The sequence below is a fragment of the Papio anubis genome, chromosome 17 (assembly GCF_008728515.1).
Source record: "Papio anubis isolate 15944 chromosome 17, Panubis1.0, whole genome shotgun sequence".
Classification (NCBI taxonomy): Eukaryota; Metazoa; Chordata; class Mammalia; order Primates; family Cercopithecidae; genus Papio; species Papio anubis.
Window position 1 is genome coordinate 65042592 of NC_044992.1, and position 24135 is coordinate 65066726.

General features: G+C 46.8%; 4 protein-coding genes across 12 annotated transcripts in view; 1 reads left to right on the top strand and 3 right to left on the bottom strand.

Annotated features, from left to right (window-relative positions):
* The window catches only part of LOC101009968 (DNA-directed RNA polymerase III subunit RPC10-like), a 31089-nt gene extending 30347 nt beyond the window's left edge, over positions 1-742 (bottom strand). The window contains 1 exon segment of the mRNA XM_009191146.4: positions 649-742. Coding sequence (XP_009189410.1) covers positions 649-693 — 45 coding nt within the window. The 5' untranslated portion in view covers positions 694-742.
* The window catches only part of SLC39A11 (solute carrier family 39 member 11), a 561386-nt gene extending 560630 nt beyond the window's left edge, over positions 1-756 (bottom strand). The window contains exon 1 of one of the 4 annotated variants that reach the window (XM_017950929.3): positions 649-756. The gene's annotated coding sequence lies outside the window, so the exon portion shown is untranslated. Of the gene's footprint in view, positions 1-581 lie in introns of all 4 variants that reach the window. The other 3 variants (XM_017950930.3, XM_031657167.1, XM_021928440.2) reach the window with 3 other exon arrangements.
* On the top strand, positions 1-15092 carry COG1 (component of oligomeric golgi complex 1). 3 transcript variants are annotated; one of them, XM_003913359.5, is made up of 14 exons: positions 1-470; positions 3256-3500; positions 3650-3831; positions 3971-4141; positions 6725-6881; positions 7422-7632; positions 7965-8756; positions 9560-9706; positions 10208-10369; positions 12116-12243; positions 12729-12837; positions 13286-13395; positions 13764-13839; positions 14899-15092. In XM_003913359.5, exons 1-14 carry the CDS (start codon positions 156-158, stop codon positions 15034-15036), a joined length of 2943 nt encoding a protein of 980 aa, XP_003913408.2. In that variant the 5' UTR covers positions 1-155; the 3' UTR covers positions 15037-15092. The 3 variants fall into 3 exon arrangements, with proteins under 3 accessions (XP_003913408.2, XP_009189407.2, XP_009189406.2); XM_009191143.2 differs by having other exon boundaries at positions 139-470; positions 3236-3500; XM_009191142.4 differs by lacking the exon at positions 1-470 and adding an exon at positions 2644-3000.
* The window catches only part of FAM104A (family with sequence similarity 104 member A), a 23990-nt gene continuing 13791 nt past the window's right edge, over positions 13937-24135 (bottom strand). For 2 of the 4 annotated variants that reach the window (XM_003913364.5, XM_009191141.4), the window contains exons 3-4: positions 19229-19291; positions 13937-16351 (exon numbers count right to left, since the gene is read on the bottom strand). In XM_003913364.5, coding sequence (XP_003913413.1) covers positions 16109-16351; positions 19229-19291 — 306 coding nt within the window. In that variant the 3' untranslated portion in view covers positions 13937-16108. The remainder of the gene's footprint in view (positions 16352-19228; positions 19292-24135) is intronic. The other 2 variants (XM_003913363.5, XM_017950935.2) reach the window with 2 other exon arrangements.

Here is a 24135-nt window from a genome sequence, read left to right on the forward strand (position 1 = left end):
AGGCCCGGCCCCACCCCTCGTCTGCCCCGCCCCGCCCCCTCGGGAAGCAAACATGGCCCCCGGCGGGGCGGAAGCGCTTCCGCCCCCAACCAAGATGGCGGCGGAGGCGGGACTAAAAAGGAGTAAGTGGCTCGCCGGGGGCTGACGAGTGCACCATGGCGGCCGCTGCCACCTCACCCGCGCTGAAGCGGCTGGATCTGCGCGACCCTGCGGCTCTTTTCGAGACGCATGGAGCGGAGGAGATCCGCGGGCTGGAGCGCCAGGTTCGGGCCGAGATCGAGCACAAGAAGGAGGAGCTGCGGCAGATGGTGGGCGAACGGTACCGCGACCTGATCGAGGCGGCCGACACCATCGGCCAGATGCGCCGCTGCGCCGTGGGGCTGGTGGACGCTGTGAAAGCCACGGACCAGTACTGCGCCCGCCTCCGCCAGGCCGGCTCGGCCGCACCCCGGCCACCGCGGGCCCCGCAGGTCAGTCCCCGTGTCCCCACCCTGCGGCCCCCCAGGTGCGTCCCGGAGCCCCTGGCCTTGCAGGTCAACCCCGCCCCCCGCCGGTCAGTTCCAGACCCCGCGAGTCCTCACCTTCCTTAGCCAGGAGGACCTTACCCGCCCCTCACCCTTTAGGCCCCAGTCAGGGGACAATGCCAACCTTCCTTGCACAGATGCGGCTGCTGATCCGTTCTGGAAATGCCATTCAACAGTTTCTTCAGGCGCTTTCCCCCGACTTCCGGGCCTTGATTCCCACGCCTCACTGGGCTGCTTTCAATTTCAGCGGAAAACGCCAGGGGTCTCTGTCTTGACGGTTCAGCTCTCCCCTATATAACATGTGCTAACATTGTTTTTCTCAGATTTCTCCCCTGTGTTGACACCTGCCTTCCAAGTCATTTCTTCCTCTTCCCAACCTTCCCCTTATCCCCCCACAAAAGTAACTTCCACAGTCCCAAATAGCTCTTCCACCCTTTGGGAGTTGTTGAGGGTAGTACCAACGGTCAAGCCCTTACCTTTACGTATGTATGTGACTGGGTCTCCCAAAGTGCTGGGATTACAGTCACGAGCCACCACACCCGGCCCTTACCTTTTAATAGCTGAACATTTTCATTTTAAGAACTAAGGCTTTTTTCATTCAGGTTATCCTTATCCCGTGTTCTTACCCGCAAACGCTATTGATTAGATACGATGAGGAAGGATGGGAGGTAAACAAACACCTCCTCATATTGGAACTGCCGCTTGCATTCCTGAAGACTATTTATTTATTTATTTATTTATTTATTTATTTATTTATTTATTTTTGAGACAGTCTCTCTCTGTCGCCCAGGCTGGAGTGCAGTGGTGCGATCTCAGCTCACTGCAACCTCTGCCTTCTGGGTTCAAGCGACTCTCCTGCCTCAGCCACCAGCATAGCTGGGATTACAGGCACCTGCCACCACGCCTGACTAATTGTTGTGTTTTCAGTAGAGACGGGGTTTCACTGTGTTGGCCAGGCTGGTCTCCAACACCTGACCTCATGTGATCCACCTGCCTCGGCCTCCCACAGTGCTGGGATTACAGGCGCGAGAGCCACCGCACCCGGCCCCTTAAAGAATATAGACCTAGCAATGAACGAAGTGAAAGTGCATGGAGGGTGAAAAAGGTAAACGGGGAAGTTGTTTTTAACAGCCTGGGAGAACTTACTGGGACATAGAAGAAGAAATTGAAAAGTACAGTCCCAAAATAATTGTGTGTATTTACCCTAGGAGTTCTGAAGGAAGTCAGTTTAGACTTGGGTCATTCTTAGTAAGGAGGGACCTTAAGGGCATGATGAGATTTGGAATTTAGGTTTCTTAGTCCATTTGTGCTGCTATAACAAAATACCTGAGATTGGGCAATTTATAATACAAGTATATTTTTTGCAGTTCTGGGTCTAAGATCAAGGCACTGGCCTTTGATGTCTGGTGAGGGCCTTCTTGCTGCATCCTCATGTGGGGGAAGGTAGAAGAGCCTAAAAGTTGCCTCCAGCCCTTTTATGAGGCACTAATCCTTTTGCTGTGGTTTGGATTTGTGTCCCACCCACATCTCATGTTGAATTATAATCCCCAGTGTTGGAGGTGGGGCCTGGTGGGAGGTGGTTGGATCATGGGGAGGGATTTCCCTCTTTGGTCCTGTCTCATGATAGAGTTCTCATGAGATCTAGTTGCTTGACAGTGTATGGCACATCCTCCCACCTTCTTCCTGCTCGGGCCACGTAAGACGTGCCTGCTTTCCCTTCTGCCATGATCATAAGTTTCCTGAGGCCTCCCCAACCGTGCTTCCTCTACAGCCTGTGGAACCCAGGGCCAACTAAACTCCTTTTCTTTATAAATTACCCAGTCTTGGGTTCCTTCCTCCCTCCCTCCCTCCTTTCCTTCCTTCCTTCCTTTCTTTGACAGAGTCTCGCTCTGTTGCCCAGGCTGGGGTGCAATTGCACATTCTCGGCTCAACTGCAGCCTCTGCCTCCCAGGTTCAAGCAATTCTCCTGCCTCAGCTTCCCAAGTAGCTGGATTACAGGTGTGCACCACTATGCCCAGCTAATTTTTGAATTTTTAGTGGAGACAGGGTTTCACCATGTTGGCCAGGCTGGTCTCAAACTCCTAACCTCAAGTGGTCTGCCCACCTCGGCCTCCCAAAGTGCTGGGATTACAGGCGTGAGCCACCACGCCTGGCCTCAGGTATTTCTTTATAGCAGTGTGAGAACAGACTAATACGCTGTTCATGAGGGGGTTGTTTGAGGGAGAGAAAATCCTGAAGTAAGGATAGACTGAGATGAGTAGAGGCCTAAAGACTGAACCAGATGGTGGCTTGGTGCAGTCAGTACCTTCCTTGGTGAAGAGGAACAGTCAGCAAAGAAGTCCATGGTGCCGCCCAAAAAACAGAAGAAAAAGTAGGAAGGCTGAACATCAGAAAAGGATGGAGAAAGCTCACATGAGAAGTAGTCCACAGGGCTTCATGCCATCGAAGCATCAAGAGGATCACTGATAACCAGATGGTGAGATGAAAGTTTACCTCTCCATGGGGCTGAGCAAAAATGCATGCGTGTGTAGGAAAAACTATGGGATCTTACAACACTCCTGACTCCGGCAACTCTTCTACACTGGGCTTTGATGACTTGCTGAGTTGCACTGAATCCAGCTTAATAGAAGTTTTGTATCCTTAAATACCCCCAGATTTCTTCCCAAGCCTACGGAACACTGAGATTGCTTTTGTTCGTTCTTCTGGTTTAGTTCTGTGCCTTCCCCTGCAGCCACAGCAGCCATCCCAGGAGAAGTTCTACAGCATGGCTGCCCAGATCAAGCTACTCTTAGAAATTCCTGAGAAGATCTGGAGCTCGATGGAAGCCTCTCAGTATCTCCATGCCACACAGCTCTACCTGCTCTGCTGCCACCTTCACAACCTGCTCCAGCTGGATTCTTCTAGTTCCCGATACAGTCCCGTCCTCTCCCGGTTTCCTATACTCATCCGGCAGGTGGCAGCTGCCAGCCACTTCCGGTAAGTGGATCCAGCGTAAAGAGCTTCTCTGGTGGTGGCCAAGATTCACACTACAGGTTTATGGAGTTTGTCTTCTTTCCTGATGTACCAAAGCTCTTTACCCAAGATGGGAAAAATATCCTGGTGACCTTTGTCATCATTTTTTTTAGGTCAACTATTCTGCATGAAAGCAAGAGGTTGCTCAAATGCCAAGCCGTGTCTGACCAAGCTGTGGCCGAGGCCCTGTGCTCTATAATGCTCTTAGAAGAGAGTTCTCCTCGCCAAGCCCTCACAGACTTCCTGCTGGCCAGAAAGGCAACTATTCAGAAACTTCTCAACCAGCCACACCATGGTGGGTGTGGCTTCTGGCCAACATTTGGTCCTTAAAGATGGGATGGAGAAGGGTGAGCTGCGGGAGACTGAAGCCTCCAGAGCATCCTCTGTCTTTCGCTTTGGGAAAGGTAATCAAAGAGGATGGTTTCTTCTTTTAGGTGCTGGTATCAAGGCTCAGATTTGCTCATTAGTGGAGTTGCTGGCCACCACTCTGAAGCAAGCTCATGCTCTTTTCTACACTTTGCCAGAAGGACTGCTGCCAGATCCGGCCCTGCCGTGTGGCTTGCTCTTCTCTACTCTGGAGACCATCACAGGCCAGCATCCTGCCGGTGAGCTCTTAGCCAGGCTTTTTAAATTCTGGTTCACTCAACTGATAATTTGCTCAGCATCTACCGTGTGCCAGCCACCATGCTAGGCTCTGGGGATGGAGCAGTGAACTGGACAAATAGAGACCCTTCCTTCATCGAGGCCACAGTTGAGTGGTAGAAGCAGGTATCAGACTCACAAATATGTGAATATCCATTTAGCGTCAATATTGGTCATTGCTAGAAAGACTAAGTACAAGTTGCCTTGGGAACATTGAATGGAAGGAACTCACCAAGGTCAGAGAAGGCTTCCCTGGAGAAGCCTTTAACCTGAAAGCTGAAGGTTGAGTGGAAGTCACTTAGGTGAAAAAGGCAAGGAACAGGCTTCCAGGCAAAGGGAAGAGGATGTGCAAAGATCCTGAGGCGAGGAGAAACTATAAGACAGCCAGTGAGACTGAGAGGTACTGGGTGAGGGGGAGGTAGCTGTTTGAGCAGAGACTGGAGGTGGGGCCAGGGGCCGGATAATGCTCAGCCTTGTGAGCGAGGCTAGGGCATTTAGACTTTATCCAAAGAACAATGGAAGCCTCCTGGGACCTTCCAGGCTTGGTGTGGACCCTATGTTATATGTGCCCGTGCATCCTATACTTTTATTTGGTAGCATTTATCTCAACTGAAATGAAATAAATGCATTTGGCTTTTAGGTGGCAATAGATCCCCTTGGGGCTAGAACGGATGCCGAGAGCTCACTTAGGAGGCTGTTGCCACGATCCAGGTGTCAGCCGCTGGAGCTTGGGTTACGAAGGAACAGTAGAGAGGAAGCTAATTGCACAGCTCAGACATCTGTGTAGGAGGAGAGGATGTGGTGACAGATTGGCTATAAGGATGTGAGAAGGGAGGTGACCAAGTTAAGTAGAAAAGGAGCTGGTTGGAAGCGGCTGATGACGGGTTCACTTTGCAATGGCCCAGTGCTGTGGCTTACATCTATTATCCCAGCACTTTGGAAGCCTAGGTAGTCCAGGAGTTTGAGATCAGCCTGGGCAACATAGTGAGACCCCATCTCCACAAAAGATAAGCATTTGCTGGGTGTGCTGGCATGCCCTTGTGGTCCCAGCTCTTTGGGAGGCTGAGGCAGAAGGATCGTTTGAGCCAGGGAGGTTGAGACTGAAGTAAGCAGTGACTGTGCCACTGCATTGCTGCCTGGGTGACAGAGCGAGAACCTGTCTTAAAAAAAGAGGAAAGAGAGAAAACGTTGCATTGGCGATGCCTGGGGCCTTGGAATGGGACTGTGAAGTGGGCAGGTGCCTAAGAGTCCAGAACAGATTGCTGGGAGGTCTGGTTGGAGACACACTGTTGTGCATCTGCATGTGGCTGTTATTTCAAGCCGTGGGAATGGATGACGTCATCAGTAAGAAGCGATGACAGAGGACTCTGCCTTATGGAACTCCAGAAATCCAAGGTCAAATGGAGGTGTCAGCAAAATTGACAAAGGAGATATAGCCAAGGGTAGAAAGGAAGCAGAAGAGTGTGGTGGTGGCCAAGTGGCTGTTTCCAGAGAGAGGTGCTTATTGTCGCCTCATCTTAGCTCACTTTATCTTTCACCTCCACCTCCTTATGCTTCACTTTCCCTCTACGTGCTTACATCTAGTACCTCATCCCACTCAGGAAGGGGGGGTACTGGCTGACTTGTCGTGGCTTTAGAAAGCAGTACAAGGGGCCTTGGGAGGGCCCCGGGCTTCAAACTCCGGAGGGTTCCTTATACTCAGAACACAGTGAATGAGGCCTCCCAGAGTTGCACAGTGCAGGCCTGTCCCCTTCTTGACAGGTCACCTCTGAAGAGCTATGAACGACTCAGTTAATCAGAATAAGCAGTCATCGATTCTTTCCTTCCATCTTTAAGGGAGGTAGGAGGATTGAGAGGAAAGGGAAGCCATTACCTTTTACTTTTTTGACAACTTAAGTGCTACTTTGAAAACCCCCAGAAACAAAACCAAACCAAACCCAGGACTGCACAGCACTCATTTCTTCTTTCTACTCTTTTGATCCCTGTTTTTCTTCCTCCTGATCTTTGCCATTCTTCTCAACCAACAGAATGACCAGAGTTGTGGGGTGGCTGCCACACTCCCTGATGGGACCTCACACGTGTCCTGTACTTTCTCTTTCCTTGTATTTCAGAAGTCCAGCTTGACCTTCCACAGGAAAACTTGATGAGTTTTGGAAATTCCTTCTAAGTCCATCTTTTATTTATTTATTTATTTGGAGATAGGGTCTCGCTTTGTTGCCCAGGCTGGAGTGTAGTGGCACGATCATGGGTCACTGCAGCCTCAACCTCCTGGGCTCAAGTGATCCTCCTACCTCAGCCTCCCAAGTAGCTGCAACTACAGGTGTGCACCATGACGCCTGGCTAATTTTGTTTCCTTTTTGTAGAGGTGAGGTTTCACTGTGTTGCCCAGGCTGGTCTTGAATTCCTGGGCTCAAGCACTCCACCTGCCTCAGCCTCCCAAAGTGCTAGGATTATAGGCATGAGCCACTGTGCCCGACCTAACTCCCTGTTTTAATGTGCACTTCAAAGGGTGGCCTAGATGGCTTCTCACTTGGCCTTCTCTTTAGGAAAGGGCACTGGTGTCCTGCAGGAAGAGATGAAACTCTGCAGCTGGTTTAAACACCTGCCGGCGTCCATCGTCGAGTTCCAGCCAACACTCCGAACTCTCGCACATCCCATCAGCCAGGAATACCTGAAAGACACACTGCAGAAATGGATCCACATGTAAGTACCCAGAAAGAGCTTCCCTGCCGCTGGTAGGAACCACCCATGCAGCCTTGTGCGGGGCATCACGAGGGTCAGCAAGGCATGTGCAGAAAGCCTGTCCTGAATGGCGTGCTGCCCATCAGCCACTTACTCTGTGGCCCATTGCCACCTTTGAGGTCATTCAGCACCCACCAGGGGAGAACCAAGAAGGATTTTGTCTTTCAAAAGGTTATGTGGGAGTTTTAAGTTCTCTTTATGTGAAAGTTCTGCAACTCCTGTTTTTACTTAATGCATTGGTTTTTTAAGCCATTCCACAGGGTCCAGACTTCCTTATATCCTTGGGGAAGCAAGGGTAGGTCTGGTGCGGGCAACAGACTGCATGCCCCACCCCAGCCAAAAGGCTCTGTGTTGCTACAGATCTCTCAGTCCTGAGACACATAGATATTTATCTATTGGAACTCAGCTAAGAGATTGTCAAATGGGATTCTGATGTTTTTCTTAATAAAGATATGAACACCATGCCTCTGATGGAGCCCAAAGAAAATGATTCTGTTGCAGGTGTAACGAAGACATTAAAAATGGGGTCACCAACCTGCTCATGTACGTGAAGAGCATGAAGGGCCTCGCGGGAATCCGGGACGCTATGTGGGAGTTACTCACCAATGAGTCCGCCAATCACAGCTGGGATGTGCTGTGTCGGCGGCTTCTGGAGAAGCCGCTTTTGTTCTGGGAAGATATGATGCAGCAACTGTTCCTTGACCGATTACAGGTGAGCTGGACAGTCACATGGTCTACCTGTTTTATGGCCAATCCTAGTGGTATTTTGACAGTCTTGCGAGACTTCCGTCACTTCCCAAGTATATTCTTTTCCTGCTTAGTAACAGATACAGAGTCTAGAGCTGAAAATACACCAGGCCTCTGTCACTTGGTCGGGAATGGGCCCATGTTCATCAACAATGGCTTTATTCTCTGCCAACACCATGCCATCTTTCTGAAGATGGTGAACCTTCTGAATGCTAGGATAAATTACCATTTGGTACTCTTGTTTTGAAGCGTCCTTAAAGGAACTGTGATTAGAACTCTTCTCTCATTCTCTTTTAGACTCTGACAAAGGAAGGCTTTGACTCTATCTCCAGTAGCTCCAAGGAGCTCCTGGTTTCAGCTTTGCAGGAACTTGAAAGCAGCACCAGCAACTCCCCTTCAAATAAGCACATCCACTTTGAGTACAACATGTCGCTCTTCCTCTGGTCCGAGAGTCCTAATGACCTGCCTTCCGACGCGGCCTGGGTCAACGTGGCAAACCGGGGTCAGTTTGCCAGTAGCGGCCTCTCCATGAAAGCACAAGCCATTAGCCCTTGTGTACAGAACTTCTGTTCTGCCCTGGATTCTAAGCTGAAGGTTAAACTAGATGACCTCCTGGCTTACCTCCCCTCTGATGACTCGTCACTGCCCAGGGACGTTTCTCCCACACAGGCCAAGAGCTCTGCTTTTGACAGATACGCAGACGCAGGGACCGTGCAGGAGATGCTGCGGACTCAGTCCGTGGCATGCATCAAGCACATCGTGGACTGCATCCGGGCAGAGCTGCAGAGCATTGAAGAAGGTGTGCAAGGGCAACAGGATGCCCTCAACAGTGCTACGCTGCACTCAGTTCTTTTCATGGCCAGACTCTGCCAGTCCCTGGGAGAGCTGTGCCCCCATCTGAAGCAGTGCATCCTGGGAAAATCAGAGAGCTCAGAGAAACCAGCAAGGGAGTTTCGGGCTCTGAGAAAACAGGGAAAGGTGAAAACTCAGGAAATCATTCCTACACAGGCCAAGTGGCAAGAGGTTAAAGAAGTACTCCTCCAGCAGAGCGTGATGGGCTACCGGGTCTGGAGCACTGCAGTTGTGAAAGTGAGTGATGTAACTTCTTCTTACCCCTGTCTTGTCTCACTTTTGTCATATTCCAGTCTTGCCAACCTCAATCAGCTCCTTCAGTAGTAAAGGCAAAACATTTCTTATTTCATACAGTTATTTTATCTCTGCCAGAAAGTTCAGTAAAAACTTTTTCATTCATTTTTAGCTTAGATTCTGTAGACAGAAAAGCTGCATTTTTTCCTTGCATCAGATGAGAATGAAAGACTTTCTGCCTGTATTTCCTCTCTTTAACCTAAATATCATATTCCCAGTAGTCTCCACTTGTACCTTAAGAGGTGGTATTTGGGCCAGGCATGGTGGCTCATACCTGTAATCCTAGCACTTTGGGAGGCTGAGATGGGTGGATTGTGTGAACCCAGGAATTCAAGACCAGCCTGGGCAACATGATGAAACCCCCTCTCTACAAAAAGTACAGAAATTATTCTGGTGTGGTAGTGCATGCCTGTAGTCCCAGTTACTTGGGAAGCTGAGGCAGGAGCATTGCCTGAGCCCAGGAGGTCGAGGCTGCAGTGAGCCGTGATTGCGCCACTGCAGTCAGCCTGGGAGAAGAGCAAGACCCTGTCTCAAAAAAAAAGAAGTGGTATATGACATTGATAGGGTAGTTAGCAACAAAATTCCCATGGCTGATATCACTGATAATTAGCCAAAAGAGGACTGATACCATCACTGTTCCTACAACTTCAGCAGCTTGCGCTGTTCTCAGGATTACGCAGACTGTTTTAAAGAAACTCTACAGAGGATCTGAGTGGCTTGTATGGATATTTGCCTTTTATTACCAGGTTTTGATTCATGGATTCACCCAGTCATTACTTCTAGATGATGCAGGCTCAGTCCTGGCCACAGCCACCAGCTGGGATGAGCTAGAAATTCAGGAGGAGGCAGAGTCTGGTAGCAGCGTCACATCCAAGATCCGACTCCCTGCACAGGTGAGCAGGTCCCATCCCAGCAGGCACCATGGGCTGAAAAAGGGAATATAACTGCTCCATGGAAAAGAAGAAAAGATTTTAGAAAATCATTCAACATACAACTTCTGAGGAATAGCTGAAAATAACATCTGTAACTTTCTACTATGGGGGCATAGTAGATGTAGGGCTAAGTAAATGGCAGACTGTTCAAGAAGTCAGTTAACCATTCTTTCCTTTTGTAGCATAGGCTCTGTGCTAATTAGAGAACCACTTACTTGCCGTGAAATCAGCAGCATAAAACACAGGCACCTCTGCTAGATCAGCCTCAGACCGCAGAGGGGGTAACAGCAAATTGCACTTAACCAGGGGCCTTGTGTCTGCTCAACAGTCTGCCTGTAAGAAGCGTTGCTGAGAGGGGCCAAAGTCCTGGCAAACAGGCCTTGTAAGATTAAGTGGGTTCACTTTCATGGTGTGTCATTTAATTGGTGCAGTTGGCAATGTGACATTTCTTTGTTCTTTTAGCCATCCTGGTATGTACAGTCCTTCCTGTTTAGTTTATGCCAGGAAGTTAATCGGGTTGGAGGCCACGCCTTGCCAAAGGTGACATTACAGGAGATGCTGAAAAGCTGTATGGTTCAAGTAGTAGCTGCCTATGAGAAACTTTCCGAAGAAAAACAGAGTAAGGTAGGTGTCTGAATGTTTGCCCATTAAAAACACAAATTAAACGAAACAAAACCTTAGTTTTGTCTTGGGTTTGAGCAATTCACATCAAAGACTCAAACTGTTAAGGATCACCCAGCCCAGGCATCGGGTCCTGTAAAAATGCTCTATCTTAGGAGTGGCACCCAGCGTTGTGAGTTTACTTACACCCATTCTGAAGAGTCGAGCAGATCTTCGCTAAGAAGGCACCTCAGCACAGATGGAAAGACCAAGACCCAGAACTTTGGGAGGCTGAGGTGGGAGGATGGCTTTAGCTTGGGAGTTCAAGGCTGCAGTGAGCTATGATCGCACCACTGCACTCCAGCCTGGGCGACGAAGCAAGACCCTGTCTCTTAAAAAGACAAAACAAAAAAATCAAAAAAACAATGAAAAGGATCAGAGCTTCAAAATAAAAGACCTGGCTTCCAACCTCAGTGCTGCCACTTGTTCACTGGCAGCTCCAGGCAAATCATTAACCTCTGTTTCCTCAGGACCAAATGTGATCCTGTAGATAAGCTGCTCAGTGGTTTCCTCACTTGTAAAAGGCAGACAGCCCCCCTCCCCGTCCCAGCCATAGCACACCTACCTCAGGGGTGACTGGGTAGTTAGAGAACGGTTGCCTGCCACACGGTGTGACACACAGAGGTGCTCGCTTACGGGGAGTTCTTGTCTCCCAACCGTTCACACCACTTTCACTGTCTAGGAAGCGTTCTGCCCTTGGTGTATAATCCCATTTCATTTGTAACTTTTTTTTTTTTTCTTTTTTGAGACAAAATCTCACTCTGTCACCCAGGCTGCAATACAGGGGCGCCATCTCGGCTCACTGCAACCTCATCCTCCCAGGCTCAGGAGATTCTCCCACCTCAGCCTCCCAAATAGTTGGGACCACAAGGCATGCGCCAGCACACCTAATTTTTGCATCTTTTGTAGAGACAGGTTTTGCGATTTTGCCCAGGCTGGTCTCAAACTCCTGGGTGCAAGCAAATCTCTCGTTTCAGCCTCCCAAAGTGCTGGGACAATGGGCAGGAGCCACCGCGCCTGGCCAGTAACGTTTTTTTAAGAAGGAGCATGTCAGGCGCAGTGACTGACACCTGTAATCCCAGTACTTTGGGAGGCCAAGGCAGGCAGATCACTTGAGGCCAGTAGTTCGAGACGAGCCTGGCCAACATGGTGAAACCCCATCTCTACTAAAAATACAAAAATTAGCTGGGCGTGGTGGCATACATCTGTAGTTCCAGCTACTCAGGAGGCTGAAGCAGGAGAATCGCTTGAACCTGGGAGGCGGAGGGTGCAATGAGCCCAGATTGTGCCACTGCACTCCAGCCTGGGCGACAGGGCGAGAGTCCATCTCAAAAAAAAAAAAAAAGAAAAGTCCCAAGAAGGAACAAATCCTGATTTTGGAAAGAATTCAGTAAGTCTTCTCTAATGAGCTTCTTCAAAATACTTTTCCTTCATGCAAGGAGCCTTTTTTTCCCTTAAGAACAACCATTTACAGCATCTGAGGCCTTTTTTAAGGGCCATTTCTCTTCCCTGCTGTTAGGTTTTTAATTTTAAGATCAAGTTTCTAACATAACTTGTTTTGTTGTTGTGAGATTAAACTGACCATATGAGTATTAAAACCATCTGCTTCTGAATAGCAAGCTGAAACTCAACCAAAACATGAAGCTGTTTATTACGCTCACACACCAAGTCCTCTCTCTTCATGGGTGGGGACCGGGAATTCATTTGCAGAAAGAAGGTGCATTTCCAGTCACCCAGAACCGGGCGCTGCAGCTGCTTTATGATCTGCGTTACCTCAACATTGTTCTGACAGCCAAGGCTGACGAGGTGAAGAGTGGCCGGAGCAAGCCAGACTCCAGGTGTCGTATCCTCTACTGAGCTATGTCAAGGCAGTCTCTTCCAACAGCAGATAGTCCCTTTGCTGGGAAGCCACCAGAGTCAGCCTGTTATACAGCACATTCATTGTGTTTGTTTTGAACAGTAAGTGCTCATATTACCAGCAAGTTAAATAATGGCCGCCTGCTGGATAAATGCCATGGTCAAGTGAAATAGGTGGACTGTCCTTCGTCTCTCTTCTGAGTCAGCCTAGCAGCTGCTGAGTATCATTTGAGCACTTAGTGCTCTTCTTATAGACAGAAGAGGGGGAAGGGGTGGGCTTCACTTAGACATGATGTCAGGTTGAAACTCTTGAGGGTGACTTAAGCACTATCATCAGTGACAAATGTACTAAGCCAACAACTACGTAGAATGAAATCCAACTCCAAGATTTCTACAGCAGTAGGATATTATGATGGTTTTTGATCCTAAAAAATGTGGACAGTAATGATCCTAATCCTTTTCTCAGAATTGAGAAAGTGACTGACCACCTGGAAGCCCTCATTGATCCATTTGACCTGGACGTTTTCACACCACACCTTAACAGCAACCTTCATCGCCTGGTGCAGCGAACTTCTGTGAGTCAAATCGAAAACATGCTCAGTGCGAACCAAGTGCCACAGGCTGAAATTACAAAATTAACCTGCTCCAGCACGTAATACTCCAGGATGCAGCGTAGGGAGGGGGATAAGACACAAATAGCCGAGTGTAGTTATGAGAGCTGAAAGAGGATTAGATAAAATCTCACACACTGAGGCAACCAAGATTTGGCCCCTTTAGTTATAAATAAGGATTATTACAGTTTTATCCAGGCCTCAGAAACAGGAATAAAAAACGCCCTGCCTCTCAGATTCTGACCTGTGGGCAGTGATAAAAAGTAATCATGAAGCATTAACGCACTCAGAACATTCCCCAGAATGATGCTTAGAAATACGATAGTGATCGGTGACTTTTTTTTTTTTGCCTGCCTTTTACCTGCACAATGAAACCTCTGCATTTTATTGAGCTCCACTTCTTGTCTGCCAGGTTCTGTTTGGATTGGTGACTGGTACAGAGAATCAGCTCGCCCCCCGGAGCAGTACGTTCAACTCCCAAGAACCCCATAACATCCTGCCACTAGCATCCAGTCAGATCAGGTAAAGGCTGCTAAGAGGCTTCTGCTGGGCACTTTGGGAGGCGGAGGTAGGCGGATCACGAGGTCAGGAGATCGAGACCATCCTGGCTAACACAGTGAAACCCCGTCTCTACTAAAAATACAAAAAATTAGCCGGACGTGGTGGCGGGCGCCTGTAGTCCCAGCCATTCAGGAGCCTGAGGCAGGAGAATGGAGTGAACCCGGGAGGCGGAGCTTGCAGTGAGCCGAGATCGCGCCACTGCACTCCAGCCTGGGCGACTGAGTGAGACTCCGTCTCAAAAAAAATAAATAAATAAAAAATAAAGAGGCCTCTGCTGGGCCCCAGAACTGCCTGTTTGTGCTACTAAATTCTTTCCTCTTGTTTTGGAGGTTTGGACTTCTCCCACTGAGCATGACAAGCACGCGAAAGGCTAAATCAACCAGAAACGTCGAAACAAAAGCCCAGGTTGGTGCCAAGAGCAAAAGGCTCATCCGCGGATGGGTCCCCACCTCCCACCGAGGCACCCAATGATCAGCGCCCTTTTAAATAACTGATAAAGAACTGAATGACACAATGCACTAATGCTGCTTTTAATGGCGGCGCAATAGAGAAGTACAAGGTTTTACTAGCTTGAGCTACTAGAAGGTGTAAGAGATGCCCACTGACACTACCAAGTAGCCTCTTAATAGAAATGTAGAAAATATACAGGACAGGATGGAGATGATCTCTTGAATTTAGTAGGGTGAAAGAGTTAACTGCCAACCCGGCACTATCATTTTACTTGTTTGGAAAAAATCTGTTTTGTTCTGATGATGATGGTTTTATCTTCCCTTTTAGTTGGGTGGGAAATAATAGAAAATTTGTTTCCCCAAAAGTTTGACATTTTCTTGTTAATACACGTTTCGTTTCAGTAGGATGCCAACTGTTAAGCCTGCAGGAGCCCACCTGGGTATTTCTGAATTGTGCTGTGTGCACGTGTGTTTGAAAGCTCAAACAGCTTGTCTTCTTACAGCATCGAGTTGTTTGCTTTATTGTTAGACACAATATTAGCAGTGTATCCTTTCCGTATTCCCTACCATCGAACCCATTAAGATCTAAAATCCTTATCAAGTATCTGGCTTTAAAAGTTGGGAGATGGTAGTTAAAAAAAAAAAAAGCTCTTGCAAAAACCATCCAGTCCCTAAGCATGGGCTATGTTGCAGCCTCTTCCAGAACAGTTTCCACTGCAGTGATCTTTCAGTTCTGCCCACATTATGTTAGCAGGCTGTGGAGAGAGGTGCCTGTGTCTACCCTTTTCCCAGGACAGTCCTCATTTCCAAATTCTAGTTTTGTCACAAAGGCTCATGCTGTTCCCTGTGTCCTCTTCAAATCTGGACCGACAGCAGAGTCTTCTGACTAGAGCCATCGTGCTTCTCAGCTCCGCTGTGTGTGCCGTGTGGACTCTGAGTGGCGTTGTGCGGAGGGCGAGTGGGCAGGAGGGCTCAGGTCAACTCTTAAGGCACTTTTCTCTACATCCAATGGCAGGTTGTCCCCCCGGCACACTCCACAGCTGGTGACCCGACAGTTCCTGGCTCCTTGTTCAGACAGCTCGTCAGCGAAGAAGACAACACGTCTGCACCTTCATTATTCAAACTGGGCTGGCTCTCTAGTATGACTAAGTAACATGGCAACACGTCTGTCTCTCCCTAAATAAATACTACCACATTATTTCTTCTAAAGATGCCTCTGCTCATCTGATTCTCAGCCACACCAATCTTTGCAGTTTCACTGATGGAATGTGGCCCCCTAGTTACTCTTGGGGGTTACTTTAAGCATCAGGTTAATCCTTGTCCCATAATTTCACAATACTTGTTGCTTTAGACATCAGTTCAGGTAGCTTACATTTTATTAGCATTCAACAACGCCTTAATTGTTGATACTACAAGGTGGAATTGTCAGTGAGATCATATAAGCTGCTGACTGACCAAGTTTGTAGGACAAAAAGTCATATTACTTCACTTGCAGAACTGTGCCATGTTTCCTACTGAAGTCTGAGGTGCAGACTCTGGAGGAATAGTGACACAGAAGTTATCTGGGTATACAGGAATCTAGAAGACGTTCTCCCTGGAAATACAAATATATAACAAAGAGTAGAGACTATTATTAGGGAGGGTGCTTCACTGACAGTCTGAATTGGATCTGATTATTCTCCTGTTACACAGGAGAGAGTACTTTCAATAGAACATCTACATACTGAGAGGTAGTATGGCAGTTAATTTCAGTGCAAGACTGAATCAAGCTTCCTATATTTTGGAAAAAAACTTATGTTTTTTCATGGAAACTAGATACTCTTTACTAGTTTATTGAATAAAAAAAATTGAAGATCCCGCATTTTTAAAAGGCTCTTTACATCAAGTAGAGTTTCTAGTTGACAGATTTGGAAATCAGTCTGAATGGGACATACTATGGATTCAACACACAGAATGAGTTTTCCTCAAACCACTACCTTGACATAGATTTGATGCCCTCCCTCAAAAGAATCCTATAAAAAATTGCTTCAAAGCCCCTTTGAAATTGCAATAGTGCAGCAAAACCACAAGTAAACAACTGCCTGTTAACCTGTTATTTCAAATATAGACTGAAAAGCCAACAGGCATTTTTCGTGTGCAATTTTTCTTTTAAAACAAGTTGTAAGTTGAAATATCAAATCTGCACAGCGCTGTCCCTTCACAGAAGGCAAGAAACTGCCGGCACATCATGTCAGAGGCCGCCCTCGGTGCTGTAGGCTGTGGAAGTGGGCCTCCCTCAGGGTCTGGTTGATGTGGAAGTAGAGGCCTTGGCACAGCGCAGACTGCTCGGGCACGGGCTGAGGCGTGTTAGGGCTGGATCCAGCCATGGTCTGGCTCAAGCTGCCTTCCGGCCCACTGGCCCTGTCCGGGCTGTTGATGCTGCTGCTGCTGCTGCTGCTGCTGCTCCCACCACTGTCACTGCCTGAAGACTGGAAGAAGAAACAGGGTCACAATCAGGCTGTTTTGTTTAAGAGCTTTACTGTGGTTTCATGTACAGTGCTCTATTAAGAGTACCTTTCCAGTTCAGCTTGAGGATGAAGACATACACTGGGCTTTGGAATTTATAAAGTATGCTCTCCTAAGACGTCTCTCCTCACAGCCACCCTGTCAGGCTGAGCAGGATTTACTGTCCCTAATACACAGATCTAGGAGGATGGGTCCAGGTTCAAGCACGGGCCCTAACTCCAAATCCTGTCAACTATATCCTAATTCTTTTACACATATTCTCTACCTGCTTTTCCCATTCATTCAATTATTTCCAACCAAAGAAGAAAGTTCTCAGCCTCCAAGAGAATGTATCAGTCATTGGGACAGGGTATAAAAAGTGACAAATAAGATGGCTTCTGGGCACAAGTGAGGATAAAAACTAAAAGCTTAGGCCAATTTTGTGATCATCATGGACACAAAATGGTATTCTGTAACTGCAGGACAGACCCTGAAAGGACTTAATAGACTTCTAGTCAAGTTATCTTATGTTGGCATTATTGCAGTTTATATGTACGTGTGTGTACATGAGCGTGCCTAATTTTTCCTTTCATGTAACTAATATGACTTGGTGTTTTGGTCATCTTGGAGAGGCTACTCAGAGATCCCTGATAAGAGTCACTTTCATTCTGCAGTCCATGTTTTTAAAAAAAAGTCACTTTCAGAAATTTCTGCCTTCCACCACTAGGACTCTCAAAGGGGAGGGTGACATGAAGGACCCATTCCAGAATTACGGTATTTTACAATTTATTTTATCTTTTTTGGAGACAAGGTCTCACTCTGTCACACAGGCTGGAGTGCAGTGGATCAAGCTCACTGTAGCCTCAATCTCCTGGGCTCGAGCAATTGTTCCACCTCAGCCTCCTGAGCAGCTCGTACTATATATGTACGTCGCCATGCCCAGTAAATTTTTTTTTTTTTTTAGCAGAGACAAGATCTCGCTCAGGCAGCTCAGGCTGCTCTCCAACTCCTGAGTTCAAGCAATCCTCCTGCCTTGGCCTCCCAAAGTGCTGAGATTACAGGCATGAGCCACCATGCCCAGCCTTATTTTACAATTTTACTGTTGCATTTCTAATAAATGACAACCCTGATAACTCAATTGGCGGTACCTTTCTGTATTTACAACTCAATACAATATTGTATTCAGCACATGAGAAAGAATTCTAGTAATGAATATCTAGTATATAATTTTTTTTAACTTAGCCCTTTAATACATCCAAACTTATACTCCCTTAGGCAAAGACATTGGTTCTGAAATAGCTGGTTACAACTAGGTAAAGTCTACACATAAGAAAAAAAAAGACTGGAGGCTGGGTGCAGTGCCTCACACTTGTAATCCCAGCACTTAGGGAAGCTGAGGCAGGTGGATTGCTTGAGTGCAGGACTTCGAGACCTGGCCAACATGGCAAAACCCCCATCTCCATGAAAAATACAAAAAGATTGGCTGGGTGCAGTGGCTCATGCCTGAGGTCAGGAGTTTAAGACCAGCCTGGCCAACACGGAGAAACCCCATCTCTATTAAAAATACAAAAATTAGCCGGGCATGGTGGAGGGCACCTGTAATTCCAGCTATGAGGGAGGCCAAGGCAGGAGAATCACTTGAACCTGGGAGGCAGAGGTTGCAGTGAGCCGAGATTGTGCCATTGCACTCCAGCCTGGGCAACAAGAGTGAGACTTTGTCTCAAAAAAAAAAAAAAAAAAAAGGCCGGGTGCAGTGGCTCATGCTTGTAAACCCAGCACTTTGGGAGGCTGAGGCGGGCAGATCACGAGGTCAGGAGATTGAGGCCATCCTGGCCAACATGGTGAAACCCCGTCTTCACTAAAAATACAAAAATTAGCTGGACATGGTGGTGTGCGCCTGTGGTCCCAGCTACTAGGAAGGCTGAGGCAGAAGAATTGCTTGAACCCGGGAGGCAGAGGTTGCAGTGAGCCGAGATCATGTCACTGCACCCCAGCCTAGCAACAGAGCGAGACTTCATCTCATAAACAATACAAAACACACAAAAAAAAGAAAACAAAAAAGTTATCTGGGTGTGGTGGCTCGCGCCTATAGTCCCAACTACTCAGGAAGCTGAGGTGGGAGAATAACTTGAGCCTGGGAGGTCGAGGTGGCAGTGAACCAAGATTGTGCCACTGCACTGCAGCCTAGGCAATCGGAATGAGACTGTCTCAAAAAATATAAACAAAGACTGGAAAGAAAGAGTGAAATCACAGTAGTTATGTTAGAACAGAAAGATTATAGCTGCTTGGTTTTTTCTACACTTTAACTTCTTTGCAATGTGGTTATTATTTATTTTTATTATAAAAATGTATAAATTAACTAAAATGCTGTTTACAAATACATATTTTAAAGTGATTTTTAAAATCCTAGTTCTATCCCTTTTTTGACCAAAAATTACATCCAATAATATGCATATAGATAACTTATCCAAAACAATGAAAACAAGCAATGTTCACAAAGCTGCCATCATTAACAAGACTGAAACCAAGACTTGTGATGGTGCCGAGGCCACTGGAGCTATGGCCACATACCCCATTGCCTATAGGTAGCAGGAGACAACCCCTCTTTCTAGAATAAAAAAAATAAAAAATAAAAACCTCATGAAAGGATGATAATGGGCTGGGCTGATGAAGTCAGATAGCAGGATTTGCAGCAGCTGCAACTGTATTTACATAGAGGCTTAAGAAGTCAAAGTCAAAAACACAAATTGTATTCTACAAAGGCCTCTCCTAACCTAGCATAACAACATAGAATGGCCACTTGCGCCTTGCGAATCACGAATATTTAACAAACAGGTAACTACACTCAATAAGAAACCCACCACGCAGAACGCTTTGTTTCCTCTTAGTCTGTTTTCTTTACTGTTTCTCAATACAGGTACTGTCTGAAAATCAAGGCAAGAACTACAATCAGTTTCTAGTAAGTCAAGTTTTCATCTCAAATTATATCTATGTCATACTGTAATAGCACAAGGGTGATGCTACTCTGAGAAAAGGCAAAAGTTCTTTAAATAGATTAGGGAAGATGTCTGTACATAACTTTTTTTTTTCAGGGTTAGGTAGATTTCCAATTTCCAGTGCATTTAAAAAATCGTGGCCGGGCGCGGTGCTTCATGCCTGTAATGCCAGCATTTTGGGAGGCTGAGGCAGGCGGATCACGAGGTCAAGAGATTGAGACCATCCTGGCCAACATGGTGAAACCCCATCTCTACTAAAAATACAAAAATTAGCTGGGCGTGGTGGTGCGCGCCTGTAGTCCCAGCTGCTTGGGAGGCTGAGGGAGGAGAATCACTTGAACCCGGGAGGAAGAGGTTGCAGTGAGCCAAGATCATGCCACTGCACTCCAGCCTGGCAACAGAGCAAGACTCTGTCTCAAAAAAAAAATAAAAAATAAAAAAAAGGGTTTACTGAGCCTTATTTATAATGGCTAAAAACTGGAATGACCTAAATGTCCAATGAATAATTAGTTTAATTATATTACATCCATTATATACATATATGATGAAATTCTATTCAGCCATTAGCAATGGTCATAGAGATGTATATACTCTAACATCAAAGTCTTTAGCATCATTTTTTACATCATTTCAGTTCATACTAAACAGTGTATATAGTATATCAGTTGATTCTTAAAATGTTTTTCTCAAATGTATAATACATATATTTATATACACCAAAAATCTGGAAGGATATATATGACAAAATATTTAGGATTTGGATCTTCTATTTTATTTTAAAATTTATTTTCTAAAGTATCTACCAAAAATCATTTCTTTTGAGGAAGAAACTGATCATGAGTAAGTAGCTAAAGAATGCTACCATGGCCGGGCGCGGTGGCTCAAGCCTGTAATCCCAGCACTTTGGGAGGCCGAGATGGGTGGATCACGAGGTCAGGAGATCGAGACCATCCTGGCTAACACGGTGAAACTCCGTCTCTACTAAAAAATACAAAAAATTAGCCGGGCGTGGTGGCAGGCACCTGTAGTCCCAGCTACTCGGGAGGCTGAGGCAGGAGAATGTCGTGAACCTGGGAGGCAGAGCTTGCAGTGAGCTGAGATCCGGCCACTGCACTCCAGCCTGGACGACAGAGCGAGACTCCATCTCAAAAAAAAAAAAAGAAAGCTACCATGGCCGGGTGTGGTGGCTCACGCCTGGAATCCCAACACTTTGGGAGGCCAAGGAGGGTGGCTCACGAGGTCAGGAGATTGAGATCATCCTGGCTAACACGGTGAAACCCTGTCTCTACTAAAAATACAAAAATTAGCCAGGCGTGGTGGCGGGCGCCTGTAGTCCCAGCTACTTGGGAGGCTGAGGCAGGAGAATGGTGTGAAACCAGGAGGCGGAGCTTGGAGTGAGCTGAGATTGTGCCACTGCATTCCAGCCTGGGTGACAGAGGAAGACTCTGTCTCAAAAAAAAAAAAAAGAATGCTACCATGGGCCAGGCATGGTGGCTCACGCCTGTAATCCCAGCATTTCAGGACGCCAAGGCAGGCATACTACTTGAGGCCAGGAGTTCGAGACCAGCCTGGCCGACATGGCGAAACCCCGTCTCTACAAAAAATTTAAAATTTAGCTGGGCGTGGTGTCGCATCCCTGTAGTCCCAGCTACTCAACAGGCTGAGGCAGGAGAATTGCTTGAACCTGGGAGGCAGAGGTTACACTGAGCTAAGAAGGCACCACTGCATTCCAGCCCGGGTGACAGAGTGATACTCCGTCTCAAAAAAAAAAAAAAAAAAAAAGAATGCTACTACGAAACCAAGTAAGGTCTTCAATTACATTTAACTTCAAAATGGAGACTGAAAAGTATTGATATTGCCAATATGATTTTGAGAAGATTGTTTCACCTTAACTACCTCTAAACTTCTAAAGCTGCTTCAGTTGTATTCACTTGCATTGAGCAGGCCAACAATAGTTTTAAACTATCGATGCTTTGGTTTCTATTTTCTGACAATTCAGACCAGTTTTCTCACTACTGGGGAGGCTTAGGGAGTGTCACACAATCTATAGATGGACCAGGATTTTTCAAATTGAAAGTGAAACCAGCATAAAATTGGTGGGTTACAACCAGCATTAAAAAAAAAAAAAAAAAAAAAAAAGGAAAACAAAGTGTGCGACATAAGGATATTGTTCTGTGAAGTTTTCTTTCAATTATTCACAAATATATTTGGTATGTACTGGGTTACAAAATAAAGCATTTCTATGGAACAGGGTCAAAAAAATTTTTTTAAGTTACTGTAGTTGATCTTAACACTGTCAGACAACAAAGTCATCTGCTTTATGGGATAAAGGAAAGACCATTCTTCACTTCTAACCCAAAAGGCATAAAACTAAATTCGAAGTCTGTATCAGTGCCTTAAGATATATACAGAAGTAAAGCATTTTTGTCTCCTAAAGTAAAAATCTTGAAATAGGAAAAAATCCTATTTCCCTCACTTAGTTGAAGCTTTTTAATATCAGATTGCTTGAGGGCAAAAGCCACTACTTGATACATGGCTTTGGAAATGGAAATTGCTATCTTGGTAGAGAAGTGTTTACCTTGTCATATCTGTTCTCGAAAAGACAGCAAATTCTTTTACCAAAAGAGACACAAGGGTCCAAAGACTTTGGGACTGAGAAGGACCATCAAATAGGAATCCCACTCTCATGATCCTGATGCCTTACAGACTCATCAAACAGTTTAACCAAATCAACGGTTACAAAGCTCATTTTCTTTTCTCTGAATTGTCCATTTAGGCGTAGTGCTGACATGACATGTGACCAGGCTGTTTTCATGACAAATCTGTATTAGCAATCCAAAGAGAAAAAAGCTGTGCGTGATCTGTGAAATGAAAACCCCTTGCAGGTCTATGAACACAATCAAGGTAAATTTATGAAGGCTCTGGCCAAGAATCTCTCTAAACAGTATACAAAGAGTCCTGTTTTGAAGATCTGTGTGAAAAAGGATTCTAGGTTAGTTTTGGCAATAATAAAATCTACCATCAGGCCGGGCGCAGTGGCTCACGCCTGTAATCCCAGTACTTTGGGAGGCCGAGGTGGGTGGATCACGAGGTCAGGAGACCAAGACCACGGTGAAACCCCGTCTCTAAGAAAAATACAAAAAATTAGCCGGGCATGGTGGCGAGGGCCTGTAGTCCCAGCTACTTGGGAGGCTGAGGCAGGAGAATGGCGTGAACCCAGGATGCGGAGTTTGCAGTGAGCCCAGACTGCGCCACTGCACTCCAGCCTGGGCAACAGAGGGAGACTCCGTCTCAAAAAAAAAAAAAAAAAATCTACCATAGTATCCTTGTAACTGCAGACATCTGGGTAAGACCCAGAAGAGAACTGCCATGATACAATATTTTGGAATTACCTATGGGCTTTTTATTTCATTTTTTGAAAAAGAGTCTTGCTCTGTCACTCAGGCTGGAGCGGTGGCATGATTACAACTCACTCAAGCCTTGACCTCCCACGCTCAAACAATCCTCCCACCTCAGCCTCTTGAGTAGCTGGGACTACAGGTGCATGCCACCATGCCAAGTTATTTTTTGTAGAGACGGGGTCTCACTCTGTTGCCCAGGCTGGTCTTGAACTCCTGGGCTCAAGATATCCTCCTGCCTCAGCCCCCTAAAGTGCTAGGATTATAAGTGTAAGCCACTGCACCTGGCCACTAGGGACTTTTTAAAGCGTAAACACCAGGGCCTCACCTCAGCACCATGCTGGCAAAAGGAGGCCGCAGCTTGTTCTCACATCCAACCACTGGGCAAAGAAATGTTTGTGTGCCTACTATGTACAAGTCATTCCAGTAGGGCTGCTGAAACATTCAGTAAATATTTACTGAACTGAATCAAGAAAGTGGTGGCACCATATCCATTGGTAACAACCGTTCACAGCTACTGTGGTGATGGGAATCCAGCAATGGATGCTGATTGAGTACTAGGAAAGGCTCCTTACCATGAATAGTGTCTCAGCTGGGCCCAGGAGGATGAGGAAGAATTTTCATAGGCAGGGTACGACCAATGGGAACAAAAGCAATCTCAGAAAAGCAAGGTGTGGTGTGGGTAGGCCCTTGGCAGGAGTGAGTGAGAGGGAAACTGCGCAAGAGGTGATGGCTAGATTATCAAGAGCCATGAGGGCTGCAGGAACATGTGGGTCCTGAGCATGTAAGACTGGCTCAGGTCTATACTTATGAGTGGGGATCCTAGGAACCTGTGGGTGATGAATGAGGTCAGGGGTCTGAGAGCAAAGCCCTACTAGGAACTTTCATAATACAACAAGCAGGAAGGCACGCCCAGGAGGACTGTGGAAATGGCAAGGAAGGAGAACACGCCCCACCCCCGAGGGGGAAGGAAAGAACTCCGGAAGGAGAGGAAGAAGATACAGGGGACTCGGAGCATCAGGACAGTGCTGGGCAGACAGCAGGTGTTCGGGAACTGTTTGCTGAATGGAAAGACCATTGGTGAGCCTGGCAAAAAGTTTGAACGGAGTCAAGGAGGAAGCCAGGATCCAGAGAGGAAGGGAGGGAAGGCTGATGAGAAAGTCCCAGCAGTGGCTGCAGGCAACTGAAGGTGTCTGTCGTGAAGGGAGAGGGAGAAGGCACACAGGAAGCTGAGGGGAAAACAAGGCAGAGAGGAGGTGAGTGGGGAAAAGAGCCCACTAGCAGGCCAGGGAAAGAAAGAGTGGGTAAAAGGAATCTGAAGAGATGAAAAGAAGGGAGAAATACTAGAAAAAGCTTTCAGGAGTCTTGAGAGAA

Excerpts from the sequence above, each read along its gene's own strand:
- COG1 (XM_003913359.5), top strand. The coding sequence starts at position 156 with ATGGCGGCCGCTGCCACCTCACCCGCGCTGAAGCGGCTGGATCTGCGC. Across the intron at positions 3,501-3,649 it reads GCAGCTGCCAGCCACTTCCG|GTCAACTATTCTGCATGAAA; the intron begins GTAAGTGGATCC and ends CATTTTTTTTAG. Across the intron at positions 3,832-3,970 it reads TCTCAACCAGCCACACCATG|GTGCTGGTATCAAGGCTCAG; the intron begins GTGGGTGTGGCT and ends TTCTTCTTTTAG.